Below are 22,982 nucleotides of genomic sequence, written 5' to 3'. Positions count from 1 at the left end.
TGGGGAAGACTGCTGATCTGACTGCTGTCCAGAGGACCGTCATTGACACCCTCCATCAGGAGGGTAAGACACAAAAAGAAATTTCTCAAAGAGCAAGCTGTTCACAGAGTGCAGTTTCAAAGCACATCCACAAAAAGTCTGTTGAAGGGGGAAATGTGGCAGGAAACGCTGCACAACCAAGAGAGATGACCGCAGCCTTAACAGCATTGTGAAGAAGAGTCGCTTCCAGAATTTGGGGGAGCTTCAAAGACAGTGGACTGAAGCTGGAGTCCAGGTATCAAAAGTCACTGTTCACAGACGTGTCCAGGAAATGGGCTACAATAGCCGTATTCCCATGGTCAAGCCACTTCTGAACTCAAGACAACGGAAGAGGCGTCTGACTTGGGCTAAGGAAAAGAAGCACTGGACAGTTGCACAGTGGTCCAAAGTCCTCTTTTCAGACGAAAGCAAGTTTTGTATTTCATTTGGAAGTCAAGGCGCCAGAGTCTGGAGAAAGGCTGGAGAGGAGCAAAATCCAAGTTGCTTGAAATCCAGTTTGAAGTTCCCACAGTCAGCGATGGTTTGGGGAGCCCAAGTTGCTTGAAATCCAGTGTGAAGTTCCCACAGTCAGCGATGGTTTGGGGAGCCATGTCAGCTGCGGTGTTGGTCCACTGTGTTTCATCAAGCCCAGAGTAAATGCAGCTGTGTACCAAGAGATTTTAGAGCACTACATGCTTCCGTCTGCTGAAAAGCTCTATGGAGATGAGGAATTCATTTTCCAGCATGATCTGGCACCTGCCCACAGTGCCAAAACCACCAGTAACTGGTGTACTGACCATGGCATTACTGTCCTCGATTGGCCTGCAAATTCCCCTGACCTGAACCCCATAGAGAATATGTGGGGTATTTTGAAGAAGAAGCTGAAAGACACCAGACCCAACAATGCTAATGAGCTAAAGGCCGCTATTGAAGCATCCTGGGCATCCATAACACCTCAGCAATGCCACAGGCTGATTGCCTCCATGCCACGCCGCATTGATGCAGTAATCCGTGCAAAAGGATTCCCAACCAAGTACTGAGTGCATTAATGGACATTTTCAAATGTTTGATTGTGTTTTGCTGTTATAAATCTTTTTTTTTTACTTGGTCTGAGGAACTATTCTAATTTTTTGAGATAGGATTTTTGAGTTTTCTTAAGCTGTATGCCATAATCAGCAATATTAAAATAATAAAAGGCTTGCAATATTTCAGTTGATTTGTAATGAATCCAGAATGTATGACATTTTTGTTTTTTTAATTGCATTACAGAAAATAAAGAACTTTATCACAATATTCTAATTTTCTGAGACAGTCCTGTATATCTCAAATATGTCCTTAACATGGGTTTTTTAGACATTATAAATATAACTAAATACATTGTGCATGTGGACCCTTCCAAATATATATATATGTATATATACAGTATATTGTTTCAACAGGAAAATACGTTTTTTTTTTTGTTTCTTGCCATTAGGCCGATTTAAGTTTGCCTATAACATGTAGAATTCCCGTTTAAAAAAAACAAACAATGTTTTATTCTTATATTTTGCATGATCATTTTATAATTGAATACTCCACAGGTGTGTTTGGTATCCTGGACCTGTATGGACTCCCTCCCAGTGTTTACCACACCAAGCTGGGCTCCACTGCTGCGGCTGGATCCAACACTCTGACCCTGTCGCAGGCTGTCGACTGGCAGGTCAGAGAGCGGGGAACTCAAATGATATTTTTGATGTGCTTATGAATTATTAATTTAGACTAACATCTCTGCGAGAGCTGGTTTTCAGCGTGTGTTTACCTTGTTGTGCGTGCAGGTTGGAGACGAGGTGGTCATCTCCACCACCAGCTACAGCGCCTGGGAGACGGAGAAACGCCAGATCACAGACGTGTCCGCAGACGGACTCATACTGACCCTGAACCAGCCTTTGACCCACGCTCACATTGGTCAGTTTAACGTCTGTCTCTTAGGCCCCAAAATAAAGTCAGACATAAAATAAAATAATTTGTGATATTTACATTTGAATGCAGTACTTGACACAGTATTTGAACACAGTGGTATTACTCCTTTAACTCAGTCTGACTGACTCTCTCTCCCCCCAGGTGACACTCACTCCGGGGACTCGTTCTCCTACACCCTGGCGGCGGACGTGGGACTGGTCAGCAGGAACATTAAGATCGTGGGAGAGGAGTACGCAGAGATGATGGACGAGTCGTTCGGGGCCAGACTGCTGGTGGGCTCCTACTCCTGGGAGGGGATCGACTACAGAGGTAAGAAAGAGTATAACATGTGATTTCTATTCTTAAAGGATAGTTCACATAGGATTAATCAGCTGTAGCAAAATGACTCATCTGGAGTGTCAGACCTTTTGGCCTCTCAGGACAGTTTCAAGATGTTATATCATTGTTTTTTGTTCCCTCCCTGAAGGAAAGGCTCAGATCAGAAATGTGGAGTTCCTCCGCTCGGGTCAGGAAGGCTGGACCGACTACTCCGACCCCCGATACTCTGTGGCCTTCCTCAACCTGGGAGAGGTACACACACATACACACACACACACACACACACACACACACACACACACACACACACACACACACACACACACACACACACACACACACAACATATTAGGTTTATGGTTTATTTCTCTAACAATCATTTACATGATCACTAGGCACTGAGTAAAAAATATCTATTCAATTAGTTAAAATGCGAATAATGAATACTGTTGTTCCTGTGTAAAGGTTTCAGATACGGACTCGTACCTCCAGGGTTGTGCGTTCCATGACGGCTTCTCTCCGGCCATCGGAGTGTTCGGGACAGCCGGACTGAGCGTCGACGATAACATCGTCCACCGCACTGTGGGAGAAGGTACACACGTTACCGACAAAGTAGTTTACAATTGGTTTACAATTTACACATAGGACCAGAATATCCAAAAGAAATAGGCCCAGTTTAACAAAGGGACATTTCCTCCTCTGCACCTCGGGTTGCAGGTATCAGAATCTGGGGTGACAGGACCACGGTGAGGAGGAACCTCGTGATGATGACCATGTGGCCCGGGTCCTATCAGGACAGAGAGGAGTCCTTCAACTATGCCTGGAACGCTGCCATCGAGGTCAGTCCACTCGGAATAAAACAAAAACAAAAACCCATAGACAATGTTACATTCACACACATCATATGAGTCATTACTCATATTCTAGACAGTAGAGCCTGCATACTCCCTTTTATTTTTTCACAATCCTGCGCAACGATCCCTCAGGACCTTTTGAGACACATATTTTATTCTCAGGATTAATTGTCATTACTTTTTTTGTGTATTTTTTATTCTTGTACGTGTTTCTTTAAATACTTTATAATAGTTTTTAGATACATTTTTATAGTTTTATCTAAATTTGCTCCTTTGTTACAACTTAATTCCTCTTATTGAGTTTATGTATGCATCTTTATACACCAAAGCAAATTCCCTGTACTTGTCAATAAACCTGATTCGGATTTTCAGGTCAACGAGGGGACAAACGTGGTCCTGCAGCATAACATCGTGGCCGGATACGAGAGAGTCGCTTATCGCATCGATGGAGAGCCATGTCCAGGTAAACTGACTCAAAGTGATCAGCAGAGGTGGGAAGTAACCAAGTACATTTACTCATGTACTGTTATTACGTACCATTTTGAGATACTTTACTTGAGTATTTCCATGTTATGCTACTCTGTACTTCTACTCCACTACAATTCAAAGGTAAATGGTGTACTTCTACTCCACTACATGTATTTAATACCTTTAGTTACTTTACAAATGTGGATGAATGATGTGAAATGTAATCAAGTGTTCCACCTGGAGTAAATCCACAAGCTACCCTGCAGTATACAAAGTCATTCAAACTAGCTGCACCTTTACCAGCTTTGAGAACACTTTAACGATCAATCATTATAAAACATATCATATATATTATTCTGAAATGGACCAATCTGCACAATGACTACTTCTGGTAGTTTAAGTATATTTTGATGCTAATACTTTTGTACTTTTACTTGAGTAACATTTAGAATGTTTTGAGAATATTTCTACACTGTGGTACTTCTACTTTTACTTAAGTTCACGATTTGAGTACTTCTGCCACCTCTGGTTACAGTCCAACAAATGTCAGGTTTAATGAAATCCTGAATTGCTCAGACACAGGGAAAAGATTCAGCATCAGAGATGAAATGTTTTCCCGTACAGGATATTTGAACAACAATGAGAGGTGGATGAACAACGAGGCTCACGGCGGTCTGTTCGGAGTCTACATGAACAAAGACGGTCTGCCCGGCTGCAGCCTCATCCAGAGCTTTTTCATCTGGAAGAGCTTCGACTACGCCATCTACTTCCAGGTTACAGTCCTCTTCTCTTTATGACACCATTTTGATTCATGTGCTTTAATTCTGGCTTAACTTGAAGCTAACGTGTGTGACCTGAGGTGAAGGGATGTCATGGATCAGGGGGAGTAAAGTAAATGGGTTTGTACTCATACACAACAATAGAGAGAGGATATAGAGGAGCAGTGTTGAAGGACTTCACTTTTATAGTAAACACAAATATATAAGATGGATAGTAAAAAGTGTGCAGTCCATTTACCCTCGTCCTTAGAACAGCAAACTCCCTTGAAATGTTTCAAAGTAAATTCAATCTTTCTAGTATGGCTTTTCATTTGGGTTAACTTTCAATTCTCACTGGTATCATTGTCCATGTTTTACTGTATTTTTTTGTTTTGGTTTATTTAGCATTTTACATTTTCTTTTCTAAATTGTTTTTATTTGAACCTATTTAAATTTCTTGTCAGCTTTACTTCAAGGGAATTTCATTATGATCCCTGTTGATGTTTTATCTTGTTCTCTTTTTATTTTAATATTGTTGTTATGTTTTCTTCTTGTTCTGAAAAGCACTGCTTTGTGCATGAAAGGTACTACAAATAAAGTGTATCCTGATCTTCCTCCCTCACAGATCCCCATGAGTGTGGTCATTGCCAACGTGACCCTGGTGGACAACGGGATGGGCATCATGCCTTTCGTCTACGGCCCCCCCTCTCTCTCCCATGCATACGCTGATAAGACTGTACACGTTCAGGTGAGAGGGGTTACTATGGTTCATCTTTTCTTCGTTTTTAATTTCCTAAGATTTATTGGTTTACTTTAAATGAGTGACTGTTTCATCTTGCTCGTGTTTTCCCAGAATGCCTTGATTGTTGGCAGCAGCCCGAGCTTCAACTGTTCCTCCACGTTGCCAGGCAGCGACTTTAATATAGTCAACAGTGGCAACAGCCGGGCCCCGAGACCCCCCACAGGTACAGTGTAAACTTATGAAGAGGAAACTAGGGGCTTTATTTAGGGATACCGTGATTATTGAGCTGAAAAAATCAATACCGTTTGAACAGGCTTTTAAAAGGCCTTGATACTTTTAGGATGTTCATGAAAAATCCAAATCTAGACGTTACCAAAGATGTGACTTTGTGTTGAAAAGTGGTGGGGACCTAAGGGCTCAGTTTGAAACACACATGTGATTTTATGTAATCTCTAAGCGGTTGACCAATCACAACAGAGCCGGCCAGCTAACCAATCAGAGCAGACTGGGCTCTGGTTTCGGACAGAGGGTGAAAAGAGGTGCTGCAGCACAGGCAGTATGAGAAAAATAAAGAGCTTTTTGAACATTAAAGCATGGAGTATGTCACAGTAGAGGACGGAAAAATACCAATATGAACCCGAAAATATGCCCCTTTAATGGGGCATAGCTTAAAATACGAAATACCATGGACCAAAGAGAAAACAAGTTTCTTTTAGTAACCTTTTTGGAACCATTAGGCTGGGCCTGATTTGTTTTTATTTTTAGCTAAGTTTTGTGTTTTCTTTCATTATTTACATTGCATTAAATGTTTTTTTACTGTGCAAACCAAATATTCTCAATACCTTCTCATTTGCTTGTTAACCTTTCTTCAGAATCAGAAATCCTTTCCCATTGCGGGGAAAAATTGATTCCCAGTGTAAATGACTCCAATGGACACAAGATCTTGAAAACATTCATTGTGTTATTCTGACTCAAATTGTTTTTGCGTATAAATGCAGAGTGGTTGAACTAATAATAATGCTAATTTTGTGATTTTGTACTCTGTAGGCGGAAGATCTGGAATCTGTTGGCCCAATTTCCTATCCAGCCACAACACCGCTCCAAAAAAGCCCCATCATATAAACATGGCGTACAACTCCATCAAAGGACTGATGACAGTCAGAGGTGAGTTTAGGCTCTGAGCTTTGGGAGCTCCATTGAAAACAATCTGCTGATTATTTGGAAAACATATTTATAATTTCTCGTTCCTCCTCTCTAGACACAACATTCGTCAATTTCGGGACAGTCTGCTCCGGAGAAATAAACGTTGCGTTCATGACCAACCCGCTGAACGAGGACCTGCAGCACCCTGTGCACGTGTCAGACATCACCATGATCGACAGCCAAGAGGAAGGCAAACTCTTCATCCACAGGCCTGACGTCAGGTAAACCTTTTCCCATCTACAGATACCAGGCACAATCTTTGAGTACCTTTGATCAGGCAGTAGGAACATCATTTATACAAAAGGAATGATAACAGGGGATGTAGTTTAAGATAAAACATAGAAATACATATCTGATTCTAGTCTTAAAGAATGCCAAATAGTTCAACTAAGACACAAATGAAAATAGCTTCTAAAATGAATACTGTAATTTAATGTAAATATTATGGGTTCAATTCCAGATTTATGTTTATTTTCTGTTTCCTTTAACTTTTCATAATTAAATAGACAGCTCATCATAGCATCATTTAATATGTGTTTCTGCTTAAATTGAGGAATGAACTAGGAAAAACCTCTGTCTCTTTACATAAAGCATTTGAGACGATGCATATCATTCTCAGATGACATCTTCGGGCTGTTTTGTGCACGATCAAAATGTTTTTGTGCTCAGCAAAGCGAACCCGTCTGACTGTGTGGACATGGACTGCGACGCGAAGAAGAAGACGCTGCTGCAGGACCTGGACGGATCCTTCCTCGGGGCCGTGGGTGCCGTGGTGCCTCAGTCTGAGTATGAGTGGGGGGGTGATACCAGGAGAGGCCTGGGCGACTACCGCATCCCCAAAGTGATGCTCACTCACCCCAACGGCAGCCGCATCCCCGTGGACCACATCGCTCCGTACAAAGGTAACAAGAGAGGAAAAGATAAACACTCAGGCAAATCAACATTTCAAACTAAACAGTAGCTTGTGAGGAAATAAGACACATTTTCAAACTGATGTCCAGTGTAATAATTCTCCCTAAGCACTTTTACAAATGTATTTATAATAGGCTGTATAGACAAATCTCCATGTGCCCGTCTCCAATGCAATCAGCCAGACAGGCCTATATTTATTTCCTTTTTTATTGTTTTTCATTTTTTATCTGAGAATATGTAGGCCTAGGCTTGGCTAAATTATTTGTGTTAAAATCTTGCGATTTAAATATATATATTTTTTTTTTTTTTTGACAAGTCTATTGTTTTATTGAAAATTGCCTTTTAATAAGACATATTGTGAATCTGCCTTAATGATATCATTCCGCAATAAACACATTTAATTTCTCCCATTTGTCTGGGACATCTTCCCGAGTAGTGGTCGCTTCACCTATTTCTGTCACCTTTGACTTCATCTTATTCGTTTTTCTAATTTAACAACAAAACTGACCTGGTTATTGTAGGAAAATAAATTCATCAATCATTCAAGCTCATGTCTCTGCATTCGGTTTCTTAACGTGCTAAAAATGTACTACCAACTACCTTAAGTGAACCCTGCAAATAAAAATAAAAACATGACTTTATTGTTTTATGGTGGGGTCTTGCAGAGAGTCAAAAGTTGTATTGTTAAAGATCAGAGAAATTACAAGGGAAACAAATGAAATCTCTATCTTTAAAGTCCTGTAAACAAGTACGTCTACGGACATCAGAGATTGGGTACATCACAAAAGAATCTCTGTGTCCTCAGGTGTGATCAGGGAGGACTGCACCTTCATGACCTCCTGGCAGAGCTACAAGTGTTTCGGGCTGAACTACAGGATGCTGGTGATCGAGAGTCTGGACGCTGACTCGGAGACCAGACGCCTGTCCCCCGTCGCTCTGCTCGGGGACAAATTCATCGATCTGATCAACGGTGGGTTGAGTTCTATAGATCTGATGTGAATTAAACCCAGAGCAGTCTGAACGATCTCTCTCAAATGAGTCAAAAGAACAGGAAGAGTGTGTTTGTAATCCAGCCGTGTGTTTTTGCAGGTCCTCAGGATCACGGGTGGTGTTCGGGCTACACCTGCCAGAAGAGGGTCTCTCTCTTCCACACCATCATCGCCACCGGACACTCCTTCGACGTCTTCTTCTCCAGCGTCAGCCCTCAGAAACTCCGCCTCATGATGCTCCAAGCTAAACCGTCTGAGGTCAGTGCCCAGCAGGGAGAAGACTAACACTGCTCAATTACAATTAGAATTACAATTCTCTTCCTGGGCAAGGGTAACATGTTCATCATTTTTTACTAAAACTTCTTTTTTGCAGAGCGTTATGGTGTCAATCTTCTACTCCAAGCCGCAGCGGTTGGATGTGTACGTCAATAATGAACTGGTTCCTCCAACTAACGCTAAGTGGAACGATGATAACACTGACTACACCCTGAAGAAGCCCCTCGCACCAGGTACTCACACTGTACACACACGCAGATAATCTGACAGTAGGTCAATACAGACAATAAAACAAACTTTATAAAGTGTAAAGTATGTTCAAAACGCATAGTGTGGAGCTGTGTCAACATAGTGTTTCTGTCTTTTTTGTTTTGATTAAGTTGCTCATTTGTTTGTATCTCAAACTCAGTCAGCTGAAGCTGAATTCAGAAAATTCAACATTTAACTCCTGGCAATAAATACATATCAGGGATATGATAATAAACTACAAAACTGCTACTAGTTTTTGATTGATAACTTTTTTCCCTGTTTTTCCAAAAGCACCAGAATACACCAGCACTTACATTTTTCTTATTATTTATTTTTAGGAAAACATTCCTGTCATTTTAAAAAGAAAAACTTTTAAGGAACATTTACTATATAATCAAACTATACTAAACTTTACTATAAATACGAAAAAACGTTTTTTTTTTAAAGATACCAAGCATTTTTTGGGTTGCATTAAATCCTGACGATGCAATTATTTTTGTATTTCCTCCTTTGATGGAGAATCTTTTACATTTAAAGGGACAATAAGATGATAATCAATGTTTACCATTTCGTCGATGTGTGTGATAGAGAAATATTTGTTTAAAGTTTAACACATTTTATTTCCTTCAAGGTCAATACATCCCTTCGCTGAATGGCACTGACGGCAACAACTACTTCGACCGGGAGAACAAGATGCTGAAGGTGGTGGTGAAGGGCTCCCAGCCGGTGGAGATCCGCACCGCCCCCGTCCTCGTCATCTCCTTCGATCTGCCCGCCATGACGGAGGCTGAGTTCTTCGGAGACGACCTGATTAATAACCTCGCTATATTCCTCAAAGTTCCCGCAAACATGATCCGCATCACCAACATCATCCGGGAGGACGGAGGCGCCCGGCGCAGGAAGAGGTCCACCGGCCTGAAGGTGGAGCTGGAGATCAAGAAGCCTCCCGTACAGCAAACCTCCAACACCACCGACGGTTAGTGCAGCGCTCTTTTCTGATGTTTGTTTTAATGTCTGATATGTGATTGTTGATCGATAAATAAATCAGGATTACTGTCAAATCTGTCTGTTCCTTTTGTCTTCTCAGATGAGCAGGACTTCACGCTGTTGAAGAGCATCGCTGATGATCTGGGTCAGGCAGCGGTTTCCGGAAACCTCGGTAGCTCCATCGGCTTCAACGTGTCCTCCATGGGCGTCATCCAACCCCCCCCACCAGCCTCTGACCCCACTTGGAAGGAGGTAAATGACAAAACTTAAGCATAATGATGCCTGTAGGGTGAAAACTACATCCTCAGAATATAAACTACATTTGAGGAACTACATTTGTAGAATTAAAAACTACATTTGTAGAATAAAAAATACATTATAGAAGAAAACATTTGTAGAATAAGAACTACATCTTCAGAATAAGAACTACATTTGTAGAATAAGAACTACATCTTCAGAATAAGAACTACATTTGTAGAATAAGAACTCAAATTGTAGAATAAAATGACATCTTCCAAGTACAATCCACATCTTCATAGTAAAAACGACACAGAATAAATCAGTTTTACACGAGAGCTCTCTTGTTTTGTGTTTTAAATGTCAGACAGCCGAAGAGGAGGTGACGAGGGAAGAGGCCCCCGTGAGCTACGTGTCCAGCGTCAGCGACCTGCTGCTGGTGGAGGAGCCCCTCACCGGGGAGTTTGTGGGACCCCTGCACCAGCAGCCCAGTCTCATGGCTGTGGACGAGCTGGTGAGGCAAACATCACTCCTCACTGCAAAGTTATTATCATTCTGTTGAGCTGCGTGAAGACAGGTATCATGAACCATCTTGATGTTAATCCAGATAGAAGCCATTTCGTATTGCCTCGCCTAATATAACCCAATACTAACTATTAAAAAACATTCAGGTTTTTTTCAACTTGTTCACAGGGTTTGAGGTTATTAAACGGATAAAAAGTAACATTTCTTATCGGCTTGTTCAAGATTTGATATCTCGAGTGCACAGTTCAGACTTTTTTATAACTTTTTTCATTTCTTTTTATTCAGCTTGGGAATGTAGCATTTCCCACTGCTTTAAGCTGTGTAAGTGATTCTTATTTGTTTTTGCTGTGGTAAAAACAAAAGCATCTCAAAGGGTGCCTAATAGGTCTTTTTTTACACTTATTTATTTATTAATTGAATGTCAACCAAATAATAAAAATACATGTTAGTCCTCTTATCATTTTGTATCACTTTTAAGTGCCAAATAATGTCCTCGAAGCCACAATAATGTCTTATTGTGGATCAAACTAACTTTAGAAATATACATTACCAGGAGCTTACACCAGAATAGGATGGTACTGAGAAAAAGAACTTACCAGAAGATTCCACATTTTGATGAAGCACTTCCTGTCTGCTGACCTGTGCTGTTGTGTTCAGGGTAACTGTGTCTCTGTGGGAGTCACCAGCCTCGCTGTGACCGCCAGCCTGAAGGACTCCAGTGGGAACGCTGTGGACGGACTGGTGGGAAACACCTCCATCCTGTTCAGCACCTGCTGGGCCAACTTCACCGACCTCTCCATCCAGAACAGCGGTACGCCTGCAGCACGCTCTTTGCACCCTGCAAACAGCTAGAAATATGGACTTAGAAACTACGGGATTGTCGTTTTTTTCCACTGTTCTAACGCATTACAATCTCTGTTAAAGAAAAAAGCATAAAAGCCCTGTAACAATCATAGATACAGTGCAAATAACAAGACAGCCATCACACTTTGAATAATATACAGAACAATAAGAATGTAGAGAGACAGTAAGAGGAGCTGTATTCTCCCCTGAGAAAAATTAAGCTTTGCAGCAAAAACAGCTGAGATAATGAAATGATGACAGAGAAATATTTGGCAACAACTTCTAAAAATCAGATACAAGTTTTGGTAATTTTTCAAGAAGAAAATGCCAAGTATTCTCTGATTTTCACATTTTCAAACATCAGAATAAGCAGTTTTGTCTTTTACACATCATCGTTATTGAATATCTTTTTATTTTTGATAAATAAATAATAAGCTATTAGTAATCATATAACATGTTAGGAGACTTGCATTATGACACTAAATAGATTTTAGAGTTGTTGTTTTTTAATTGGTCTGTGAAGTTATTTTTAATTAGAGGCTGCCATGTGTGTCGCGATATACCAATATTGGCACCTTGTTGATAATACACATGTGATAATATCATGTAAATAATCCATTGCCTCATAAATAATGTTATATAATAGGTTGTGGTTACAGACTCTCTCTTCACCTCCTAAAACTTATATTTGAAAAAAAAAAACTCAATAAACAAACTTAAAGATATCTACAACTTATATTCTCATATTTTCTATTGATAATATATCTCGATAATATCGTTTAATTTAGAACTAGCGGGTGCCTTTTTTATATAGTTTTAGTTTGTGGATATTCTTATATCATACACTTCCTTTAGTCTGCTTATCCAATCTCCTGAGCTAATGTGTCTAATTATTAATTTCCATGCCAAAAGAGTTACAAAGAGCTTCTACACAATTCTAGAAATACTCCCAGCCTTTCAGTGTTAGGCTTTATTTAAGGATATTATAATGACCACAATGTTTGCCCTTCCTCTCCCTGCAGGTGAGAACCTGACCATGGTCTTCACTCTGAAGCAGTGGGACGCTGAATCACGCGCCATCACTGTTGAAGACCTCCCCACTACCCAGGCCCCGTCCACTACCATCATCCCCACCGACGCCCCAGAGACCACCCCCGAGACCCCAGAGACCACCCCCGATGACAGCCTGTTCGGCTCCAGCACCACGGTGACCGCCAACAGCCTGTGCCTGGTCAGCGTCATCTACACGGTGGCCTGCTGCTCCGACGGCATCCCCATATGTTAGAGAGGATCCCTCACATTCAGATTAACACCGGGTTGTCTGCTGAATAAAAAAAGATCCTTAAATATATTACACACATGGCTGTTTTTTTCTATTTCTGTGTTACATTTTTATAAAAAATTAAACAAACTTATTGGGATGGAGTTTAAATAATATGTTATAATTGTATAATTAAAATGCAAAGCACCCCTGGGTTTTCTACTTATGTGGTCAATTGTAGGAGTTAAACTAAATGATTGGGATGGGGCTAAATGAATGTATTCTAATTAAATGCAAAGCACTTTCCCCTGTGTCACATGTGTTTTATGTGAACATTTCTGTTTTACATGATGCCACTCCTGGTGTAAGATCCATATAGATGTTTATGTTTAAAACAATTGTTGCTTATAACTCTGAAACCAGATGAAGGAAGACATGAAGTTCTCATTTTGATGATTATTGTTCTGAAACTATATTCTCTTTCAAATAAAGTCTATTTTATACTGATAAACAAATTAATATTGTTTGTGTGTTTTTTTCATAATGTCCTGCTGAGTGCAGACTCTGTCCATGGTGCTGATGAAGCTGATTGGCTGAACGTGTCCTCTTCCTGCCAATGTGTTTGCGCCTCGCTAGAGGGCGGGAGACTCCGTGTTAAACCCTTGAACGCATCATCCACTGAAGCAAAGTTGCAGTGGTATTTTTAAAGTCTTGCTTGTGTGTTCAAGCAAGACTTTAAAAATACCACTGCAACTTTGCAAAAACGTCTAAAATGGAGACAAAAAACTCCAAATGACGAGCCATTTTGGTTTCGTGTGGAAACCAAAAGCGAGTGTCCGTTAACGCAGCAGAAGTTGCCGAGCGTCCTTTCAGCGCACATCTGCCTCCCAGGGAGTGGGGGCGGGGGGCGTCCGACAGAGGAACAATTAGTTTTACAGCCTTAATTTGCGCCCTCCATTTAGCCCGAGCGATAACAGTACAATGTAGGCGTGTTCTCACCCCCTTTTTTCCCCTCCGCACCGCCTGTCCTCCGGAGCTCCGTGCGGAGCCGCCACTTGCTGCAGAGTGGATGCAGAGTTCAGCCCTGGTTTTGCCCGTGGTCCCCCGCTCCCCCCGGCCACAGCTCTGATTCAGCACCAGAGGATGGATCTCTATCACCTGGCTCTTCTCTGCGGGGCTCTGCTGTTTGTCTGGGAAATCCCCTGTTTTCAAACTCTTGCTATTTTCCCTCCGAAGAGCAGCAAGGTGACGAGGATTTTTCATGATCAGGAAGCTTCAAAGTACTTTAAGGAGTTCCACGCATCGCCATCCATCGAGAAAAACAATAAAGCAGCATCTAAAGAGTCCATAGAGCCTCATGACTACATGATGTCTATTTACCAGACCTTCTCCACGGCGGAGAGACTGGGACTTAATGCAAGTTTCTTCAGGTCTTCTAAAGCTGCCAACACTATTGCAAGTTTTGTGGACAGTGGACAAGGTATGTGGAGTTTAACTGTATGAGTGTGTTTAGGTAGGATTGATTGATTACCCATGACTCATATTTATAATCCCAGATTAATTCAGTGCAGACAGGATTTTTTTAGATTCCACATCTCATTGGTATGCTCATCGTCTCCGTGAGAATGCGTCTGACCATGCTGTTTAATGCTTTCCACAGATGACCTCCCACTCTCCCCACTGAGGAGACAGCAGTATCTGTTCGACGTCTCAACACTCTCCAAAAAGGCGGAGGTGCTGGGAGCCGAGCTCAGGATATACACCAAAGTGTCTGGGAATTTCAGGATATCGGAAACAGAGCCCGTGGACATCCAGCTCCTCTCCTGCCACGACCGGCGGCTGCTCAACTCCAAAACTCTGGACCTGCAGGGCTCCCAAAGGCCCAAGTGGGAGGTGTTGGACGTGTGGGACATATTCAAAGAGCAGCAGCACCTGAACCAGGGGAAGCACTTCTGCCTGGAGCTCAGGGCCATGCTGGACAACCCTGAGAGGGAGCTGGAGCTGCAGCTCCTGGGCCTGCACAGGCACGGCAGGCCACAGCAGAAGAAAGCCATCTTGGTGGTGTTCACCAGGTCTAGGAAGAGGCAGACCCTCTTCAGTGAGAGGAGAGGGGGGAGAGCGTTGCTGGGTCTGGAGAGGAAAGCCAAAGAGAGAGGCCCCGGTGGCGGTGCCAAGGCCAGCAGGAGAAGGAGGACAGCCGCCTCCAAAACCCGCCACGGGAAGAGGCACGGCAAGAAGTCCAAATCCAGGTGCAGCAAGAAACCGCTGCACGTGAACTTCAGAGATCTGGGCTGGGACGACTGGATCATCGCCCCGCTGGATTATGAAGCATACCACTGCGAGGGGGTGTGTGACTTCCCCCTGCGCTCCCACCTGGAGCCCACCAACCACGCCATCATCCAGACTCTAATGAATTCAATGAACCCCAGCAACATGCCCCCCAGCTGCTGCGCCCCGTCCAAACTCAGCCCCATCAGCATTCTGTACATCGACTCAGGAAACAACGTGGTGTACAAACAGTACGAGGACATGGTGGTGGAGTCCTGTGGCTGCAGGTAGTAGACCAGGCTGCACCTCCATGTTGGTCAGGCTGTCTAGGCAGCATAACAGTCTGTGTGATGACAGGCTGACCCCTGAAATAATTGCTTTCTTTTTTTCCGCAAGAAAAACTAAGTGATGCATTTCCTAACCATGCACCCAAGGAGGTCATGTCTAATACCTCAAACTTTTTTCTGTGTGTACTTTTAAACACTACAGTGACTGCATATTGATGTACATATGGTAAGATAAATGTCATAAAAAAATATGAGTCTTCGGTTATACCAAATACAAATACACTTATTGGCAAATACACTTATTCAACTTCTTGCAGGGATTTAGATGGTTGAGACCACTCAAATGTCAATATGAAGCTACGGCTAGCAACTCGTTAGCCTAGCTGAGCACAAAGAATGGAAACGGAGAACTAGCCCTCATTTTATCACCTTGGTTTTACAGGCGTTAAACTAAATATATAATGTATTAGTTAGTTTACTTTAAAGCTACGCGTTGGCGTATCCTGTTAACTTGGAGAGAGCCAGGCTAGCTTCCCATTTCTTTCCAGTTGCTAAGCTAAGCTAACCATCTCTATAATGCAGCTCTTTATTTACCGTACAGAATTAAGAGTGGTATTGATCATCTTGTCTTACTCCTAGCCAGGGAGTTTTGTTTTTTTCAAAAAATGTAAAACCATGCCTTTTAAAAAGAGACATATTAAATATTTCCCATTTAAGGATCGATGATATTGTTATCTTGAATAAATTATTTCCATTGCAAATATAAAACAATTGATGCTGCTTCTTGTCCTTTTAACACCCATGAATTGGCTTGTGGGACTCTAGCACTATGTTTAACTGTCATGGACTGCTGGTACTATGATCAGTTTCAATATACATTTTTGATATATGTTATATTAAATTCTCTAGTTCTTTTTTTTTTACAAAATCCGTAAAGGCAATCCTGGTCCAATGTGCCGGAGCAAACAACCATGAAATCTTCGTTGATATAATCATTAATGTCTAAAATCTCTAAAGATTCTAATAATTATTTTCTTTTTTGAAACGTCTAGAATACTATTTTATTCAAGACATTGATTACTTTTTTGTGGCCACTTTCCAAAAGAACTAAATGATGAACTTCAGTGTAACCATTTCCCCCATAATGAAGTCTTGAGTGACTGATTTCCAGCACTTGACATGGCCTACGACTCAGGGAACATGGAGGTTATGTGAAGTCCTTTTAAGCAACTCTTACCACCGTCAGTACATTTCCAGCAGAACCGGGGCAGGGTTTCTCACCAGTTTACTTGAGGAGATTCATCATTTTGTCTGTGATGCACTGATGTTCAAAGGTACCATGTGTAAATATTTGGAAATAATAATTTATGTTCTACGAATAAGTTATTTCATTTTTTATTGTCCGCTTTGTTCCGCTCTAACTTCCAGACAGCATGAGTCACGCGTCTGGATGTCCAGGTGCAAATAAACACGTATGGGTTATGTTTTGTTAATGCAATGTGACAGCTATGTTCTCCTCACAGACATGACGTGAAATACTGTTGTATTATCAGTATTTCTCCTGTATATATACATAGGAAATAATTATTCACCAAACAAACAAAAAAGTTTCTGTGTTTGGCAAACTTTTTATTAGGCTATCATGTTGTCTGAAACATAAGTAGCACATTTTAGCCCCTTATATTTTGTTTTACATTATTTACTGTTATGAAAATAATATATTATACTGATTGATACTGACGGCCTGTGAGATGAATGGATAATTAAGTGTCATCTTTTTACTCTCATGCATCAAGCTTTATCACAGCAGAAAATGAATTGATAATGTATTTTTACACAAAGTAAAATAATCAGTAAAATATTTTTAACCAAATGAATCTATTCTTAGAAACTGTGTGAACTGTAATGTGTAGTAACAGGCAAATTAAAATGTTTATAATTTATCTTTTGTAAGTGTTGAATGTAATAATATCTTTACCTTTTTTGGTCATTAATACCTTATTGTCATGGATTTGTTCATAATCTTACTCTACATTCCTACCTCTATCTTACCTACCATGGATGTGGCTACTACTCTTCATGGTACCCATCATGGACTTGATTTCAGGCCAAATTATTATAATGTCATAATATTTGGTGGACTGGAGCCTACATATAAATGATCGAATTGCTCAATCGCCTACGTTTTTTAATGTCCTGCTTTTCACTTGACTTGCAAAACAATTTTGAAAAAGAGAGAGTCTCATACTATCTATAAATATGAGGCTACAGCTAGCAACCAGTTAGCTTAATTTAGCACCTTTAGGCTCACAAATCTTCAACTTGTTGCTTTTACACTTCCTGTTTATTTGGTAGGGATTCAATTAACAAGACATAAGGTGTCAAGTGTTTAATTTTAGAGCTGCTGGTTTCCTGCTACCTTTTTACACACACATGCTAGCTGCCTCACCCTGTTTTTAGTCTCCAAGCTAAACTAAGCTAAGCTAAGCTACCAATAACCTTCATTTTCAATGTTCAGACATGAAAGGGGTAATAATCCTCTGTCTAACTCAACTAAGTTAGTTGTGAACTTCATATAATTGAATTAGAAGTTTAATTTCAGTAGCTTTCTAGTTAAACAACATTAATTTGTGCATATTAACCCAAGTAACACAATTACTTCTTTGCCAAATGTTGGTGTAGTAAACTAACTACTTAATTACAAACTTTTTAACATTAAAAGAAAATACATTATTTATAATTTAGAGAAGCAATATAAAAATTGCTTTTCTACTGTAATGGAACCCCCTTTGACCAGCCCACACACTTTTTCTTCGAAACTGTTTTTTTTTATAATCTCAACTGATTTGCTACTATGTGACTTTCTTGATATCATATCTTCTTATAAATGTGTACCACATGTACATTCAAAATGTGTAATCCAACAAGTAGTCTGAAATTTGTATTAAGTAACTTTAGTTAACCAAACTTGGTAGTTTTGCTGTATTTTTACAGTTTGATTTCATTGGTTTGCAAAGCCACTTTCAAAGTCGCTTCTCCAACACCAGAGTAAATTTCCCAAAATGTCAAACTCCCTTCAGACATCTAAAAGTGTCTGAAAGTGTTAACTGCTGTTGTTGACCTCTAGTTGTTAAAGGTACACCTAAGTCTGCTATTGATCAATATAAATAAAGTGGTTAGGAACTTACTGACTCATTAGTGTTCCTCTCTGATGTTAAAGGGACGAGCAGGGTGAGTGACAGTTTTCAGGGTGAAGAGAGGGTCAGCAGACAAGCCGCCATCTTCCCTGGGTGGGCCGTGTGTGACAAACAAATTGGTGTGCAGATGTAGTGACCGAACCCCCCCCCCCCCTTTTGGTCTAGAGCCACATTGAGTCCCTTGCCCCACATACAATGGCAGTGGAGGATCTCAACATCAGATTAAGCCTGCCTTTTCCTTACCGGGGTCAAAGGTCAAGTGGGGCATTGTCTCAGGGGGCTGAGGACATTAAACAACGTGCACGTCTCCTGAGAGAAAGGGCGGTAATCAAGAGGGGAGGGAGGAGGGAGAGGAATGTGTGTGATGCTCTGTGAGGGCCTCGCTGTCACCGCAGCAAACAACAAGGTGAGATATAAAAAAGGGGCGTCCAGTTTTAAAGCAGCTGCTCTGAACAGCCAGCGGAGGACAAAAGGCTGGAATGTACCGTCTCTATAGTGGTGTACGGAGGCGTTTCTGCCCTGCCTCTCACTGTGGAAGATTTGCTGTGAGATGGAGAAAAAATATTTGCAGGGGAAACAAAGCCGGGTGTAAATCCAGTGCAGGATTCAATTGTTATCAGAAAGGGGAGGGGGATTACTTGGAGCTCATGTTTTTCTGTTTTCTTGCTGAGTTTTCCTGTGATGTTAAATGTTTCACACATGTCCGGAGGAAAGGAAGTCTAAGAAAGGATCAGGAGGGACTTAAATCTGGAGTAACATAGTTTACAGCATGTGATGTGTGTCCAAGAAAATCTCAAGAGCAAAAGGAAAGAAAACTTTCCCCTGAAGTATTTACCCGATATAATTCCAACACGTGTCTCTTTTGTTTGCTTTAAGTCGCGAGCAAAAGTGGTGTTGTCATTTTGACCTCGGTGTTTGCTCTGGTAAACGCAGACTCAGAGTGGAAATCCTCTCTGTGGAGTCAGGTGGCAGCAGGCGCTCTGACTGACATACGAGGGAAGTGACTTGTTACTCCTTCTGTTGGTTGAGTAAACTTTGCTGACTTTATTTGTCACCTTTGCTGCAGGGCTTTTGCTTGTTTTAAGTTATGCTTTCCTGTGATACCCAGCAGGCTTTGATTTATCTACATTCTAACTGGGCTGAAAGGAATGACTTGTATGGTATTGATTACTTTAATCAAAGTTTCAACAGCTGTTTTGCTTCTAGAACTTGTCTTCTTTCAGACTATTGGAATTTTGTTTTTGTGTAGATTTCTCTTAAATGTTCCAGTGATACAATGTTCTGTCAGTGTGGTTAAAAAACATGGTTTGGTACCACAGGAATTTGTCTCCCTTTGTGTCCACTAGGGAAAAATCCACTCTTTGCAGCAGGTGGTAATCCGTTGATCAACATACTTTAAACCGGTGGCTTAAAACACTTTACGTCAAATTGTGAAGGACATTAGAATAATTCCATTTTCAGAAAATTTGATCAGAATAAATCATCTTTCCTCACGTATTTGTTTTAAAAATCGATTACTACTAAAATACTGTCAAAATGTAACAATAAGTTGCCTTGAACATCTTGAAAAAAGACAAAAAAACGTATCCTCTTTTTTCATCCAATAGCTATGATCAAACCAGAACATTTGGGAATAAGACCAGGATATCACACTCATCCCACTTTTCCTACTATTATAATACAACATTTGGAGGATCACTGTCCAAATGTGGGGTGATACAACTGAAAATACTGCACAGAGCACATCAGCCCTAGAATCAAATAGACTGATCAAACTTTTAGCTCTATGCTGGCATGATTGAGGGGAGGTGGATACCCGTGTGCACTCTGTGGCTCTGTCATTTATGTTGAGGCCCTTTGGGATGTAGTTGGAGAAACACTTTCTCAACATGGACATAGCTTCAAAAACATATAGCTTTAGCATGCCCTTCAACAAAACACATTATTCTCATGAAAGCGAAAATTAGATGGCTGTTTCATCCTGTAAATCTGGAGGACTTTCTGAGCATATAATCACTGAAGAAACTGCCTCCTCCTGTCATGTCAGGATAGCTGGGATAACGTTTCATGGGATAGAATAAGGTCATTCCAGGACTCAAATCATCAAGGCATGGACCCCATGTTCACGCTGGGCCTCAGTCTACTCTAGACTATCAAAGAAGAACAAAATGTCTTCTAAATCTGCCAAAAGTTATCACAAGATAATACCTTATTTGCATATTCAAAGCAAATTAGTTCAGTAGCAAATAAATACACAAACTACATTAATAGCCTGATTTATAACACATTTATTCCTAAAAACATATTGAACATGTTTTTGTTTAAATGGCTTTTGATAGTATTTTCTGATTTATAGATTAATAAAGAGAGATATCAAGCATTACCTTTATGTGTTAAAGCTGGCTAAACATTATGAATACTTATACACCAGTACTGCAATACAATATTGAATTGAATATGTATTAAAGAGGTTGTAGTTTGTGATGATGACACAGGTGTTATTTTGAGCCTCATTGAAATAAAAAGTGGACAAAACAAAATAAACATCAGTATAAATGTGAAAATAACCTGGGGTATGGATTTAATCATACTTAGTTTTACATTTCTAGTGAAATCTACCAGATTGTAAAAATGATCAATTGATACACAATAAAGACTTGTCGTCAGCTTTTAAAAAATGTAATAGGACTTTTGACACTTTAGCTAGCTTTACTCAAGTACTTTGATTTTCTGGACATTTCACTCATGATTGATGTTGAAGAGACCTGCGTGCTGACTGACTCAGAATCAGAAGAGGGATTACACAGCTGAGTGAGAAAGCAAAGTGTGGGAGGAGGAGGTGAGACAGGTGAGACAGGTGAGTCCTCTGTGGGTCACTGCTGCTGACTAACTGTGTCTTCTTGTATGTCACTTGGAACAACAGACGCCCTCTTAGGGTTTATATTTCTGTCTTTGTTGTGGTGATATCATATCAGCACATGACAGGTAGTGACACACATACACAACCTGCTTTAAGTATTATGTCAGTGTCCCTCAAGCTATATGTTCTATAGCCTACTTCTTATACAGTACACACTATGAGAACAAAGATATACATGTTCAAAAGGAATGTGTCAGAAAATAAAATACTATGTTGTGCAAGTGTATAATAAACTATGCATCCACTTCATAGTTTGGTGCTTGTAACGGAGAGATACAAATAACAGAAATGTATACAAATAAGAACATATTTAATATGACAACTTTATTTGCATATTGGAACATAACAGACCAGAACATTTAATACAAATAAATACAAAATACAATAAATTGACGTAAATATTCAACTGGGGTTAGTTTCATGGTGATATAATGTATATTAGTTCAAATTTTTAGACTATTCACCCTGTCATTTCATTGTATTTAACTTGAAAATGGTAACTGTGATTGCTGATTGCACGGCAGCTCATTAACTGTAATGTGTATCAGCTGTGGGGTCTTCGCCCATGTCTGTATTGCAGCATTTTTGGGACTAATCAACACCAGCTTAAAAAAAAGCCATCATGATACTGCATAGGCATGTGTAAGTTTATATAATCAAGTCACTAGCAGCTGAAAACACAGTTAGTTTAAGACTCAACCTCTGACTTATATTTCAATCAGTAGAAGCTACCACCCCCCACCTCCATCAGCAGAATGACCAACCTGATCTCACCAGAATGCGTGACTCCTCCACGACTCCTTAACACCGCATTGCGTGGTTGAGTCACGGAATCTTTTATATTTGCGTGTCGGCACCACGCAAACAACCCCAATGTAAAGTGAAGGAGGCTCCTTTGTCGTGGTGCACACACGCATTCCTACAACGTCCTGCAGTGAGCTTTTTATTCTATAAAACGTTTTAAAAATCTACTTTATAGCTTGTAGTAACTCACGGGAGGCTTCTTTTATTTTATTTGTATTCATAATAATTTTTATTTTTCGTCAGAATGTATTATGGTGCATTATTTACCAATGTTTGTTCTCAAAAAACGGTGCATTTTTATTTAATTAGTTATTTTTTAATGAAGGCCAGAGCTTCAGCTGTGTCAACTAGATTGTTCCCTTTAGTTTACGTTATTTAAAAGACAATTACATTCATATTTGATCGTATAACGAGCGTCCATTCCCATTGGATAACGGAGAATTTTACACCCGGAAGTAAGTATTCTCCTTACTGTCGATTGATTTTACAGTGATATGTGCACTACTCATCAACTCAAACACCAGATTATCCTTGTTAATTACACAACATTGATTGGTTTAAATTGTGTACAATGCTTTTGTATTTTTCCCCTTCGATTCGGGGAAACAAATATTTTTTTGGAGTTTTTGGATGGCAGAAGACACTACACTACCCAGAATCCTCAGCTATCGTTTGTGACTACACCGTGTGCTAACTTTTTTGGAGATCCATAGAAAAGGGGTGAAAATGAAAAAAAGTATCCGAAAATAGTGCCTCATAATGCGGGTAGAGTCCCCTGCCAACTCCCCTTGCATTCCTCCAGACTCAGAAAAAGTCTGAGTTAACTTTTTGGAGACCCATAAAAAAGGGCTAATAGTGTTAAAATGTATCCGAAAATAGTGCCTCATAATGCGGGTAGTGTGCCCTC

General features: G+C 40.4%; 2 protein-coding genes across 2 annotated transcripts in view; both read left to right on the top strand.

The window, feature by feature from the left end:
- The window catches only part of LOC104943139 (fibrocystin-L-like), a 25,681-nt gene extending 12,954 nt beyond the window's left edge, over positions 1-12,727 (top strand). The window contains exons 4-24 of the mRNA XM_010768461.1: positions 1,599-1,717; positions 1,833-1,962; positions 2,119-2,286; positions 2,444-2,547; positions 2,761-2,887; positions 3,013-3,134; positions 3,522-3,612; positions 4,242-4,390; positions 5,001-5,123; positions 5,229-5,340; positions 6,165-6,281; positions 6,376-6,541; positions 6,990-7,222; positions 8,038-8,202; positions 8,322-8,479; positions 8,595-8,730; positions 9,378-9,722; positions 9,834-9,985; positions 10,338-10,484; positions 11,153-11,306; positions 12,361-12,727. Coding sequence (XP_010766763.1) covers positions 1,599-1,717; positions 1,833-1,962; positions 2,119-2,286; positions 2,444-2,547; positions 2,761-2,887; positions 3,013-3,134; positions 3,522-3,612; positions 4,242-4,390; positions 5,001-5,123; positions 5,229-5,340; positions 6,165-6,281; positions 6,376-6,541; positions 6,990-7,222; positions 8,038-8,202; positions 8,322-8,479; positions 8,595-8,730; positions 9,378-9,722; positions 9,834-9,985; positions 10,338-10,484; positions 11,153-11,306; positions 12,361-12,623 — 3,281 coding nt within the window. The 3' untranslated portion in view covers positions 12,624-12,727. The remainder of the gene's footprint in view (positions 1-1,598; positions 1,718-1,832; positions 1,963-2,118; positions 2,287-2,443; positions 2,548-2,760; positions 2,888-3,012; positions 3,135-3,521; positions 3,613-4,241; positions 4,391-5,000; positions 5,124-5,228; positions 5,341-6,164; positions 6,282-6,375; positions 6,542-6,989; positions 7,223-8,037; positions 8,203-8,321; positions 8,480-8,594; positions 8,731-9,377; positions 9,723-9,833; positions 9,986-10,337; positions 10,485-11,152; positions 11,307-12,360) is intronic.
- A 1,015-nt stretch (positions 12,728-13,742) lies between these two features.
- On the top strand, positions 13,743-15,158 carry LOC104943138 (growth/differentiation factor 6-B-like). Its single transcript, XM_010768459.1, has 2 exons — positions 13,743-14,079; positions 14,260-15,158. The coding sequence occupies exons 1-2, from the start codon at positions 13,743-13,745 to the stop codon at positions 15,156-15,158; spliced, it is 1,236 nt and encodes a 411-aa protein (XP_010766761.1).
- Positions 15,159-22,982: the final 7,824 nt, after the last annotated feature.

This window comes from Notothenia coriiceps, unplaced genomic scaffold (assembly GCF_000735185.1).
Source record: "Notothenia coriiceps isolate Sejong01 unplaced genomic scaffold, NC01 NC01_scaffold00005764, whole genome shotgun sequence".
In the NCBI taxonomy this organism is placed as follows: Eukaryota; Metazoa; Chordata; class Actinopteri; order Perciformes; family Nototheniidae; genus Notothenia; species Notothenia coriiceps.
This window is presented reverse-complemented; position numbering and strand designations above follow the sequence as displayed.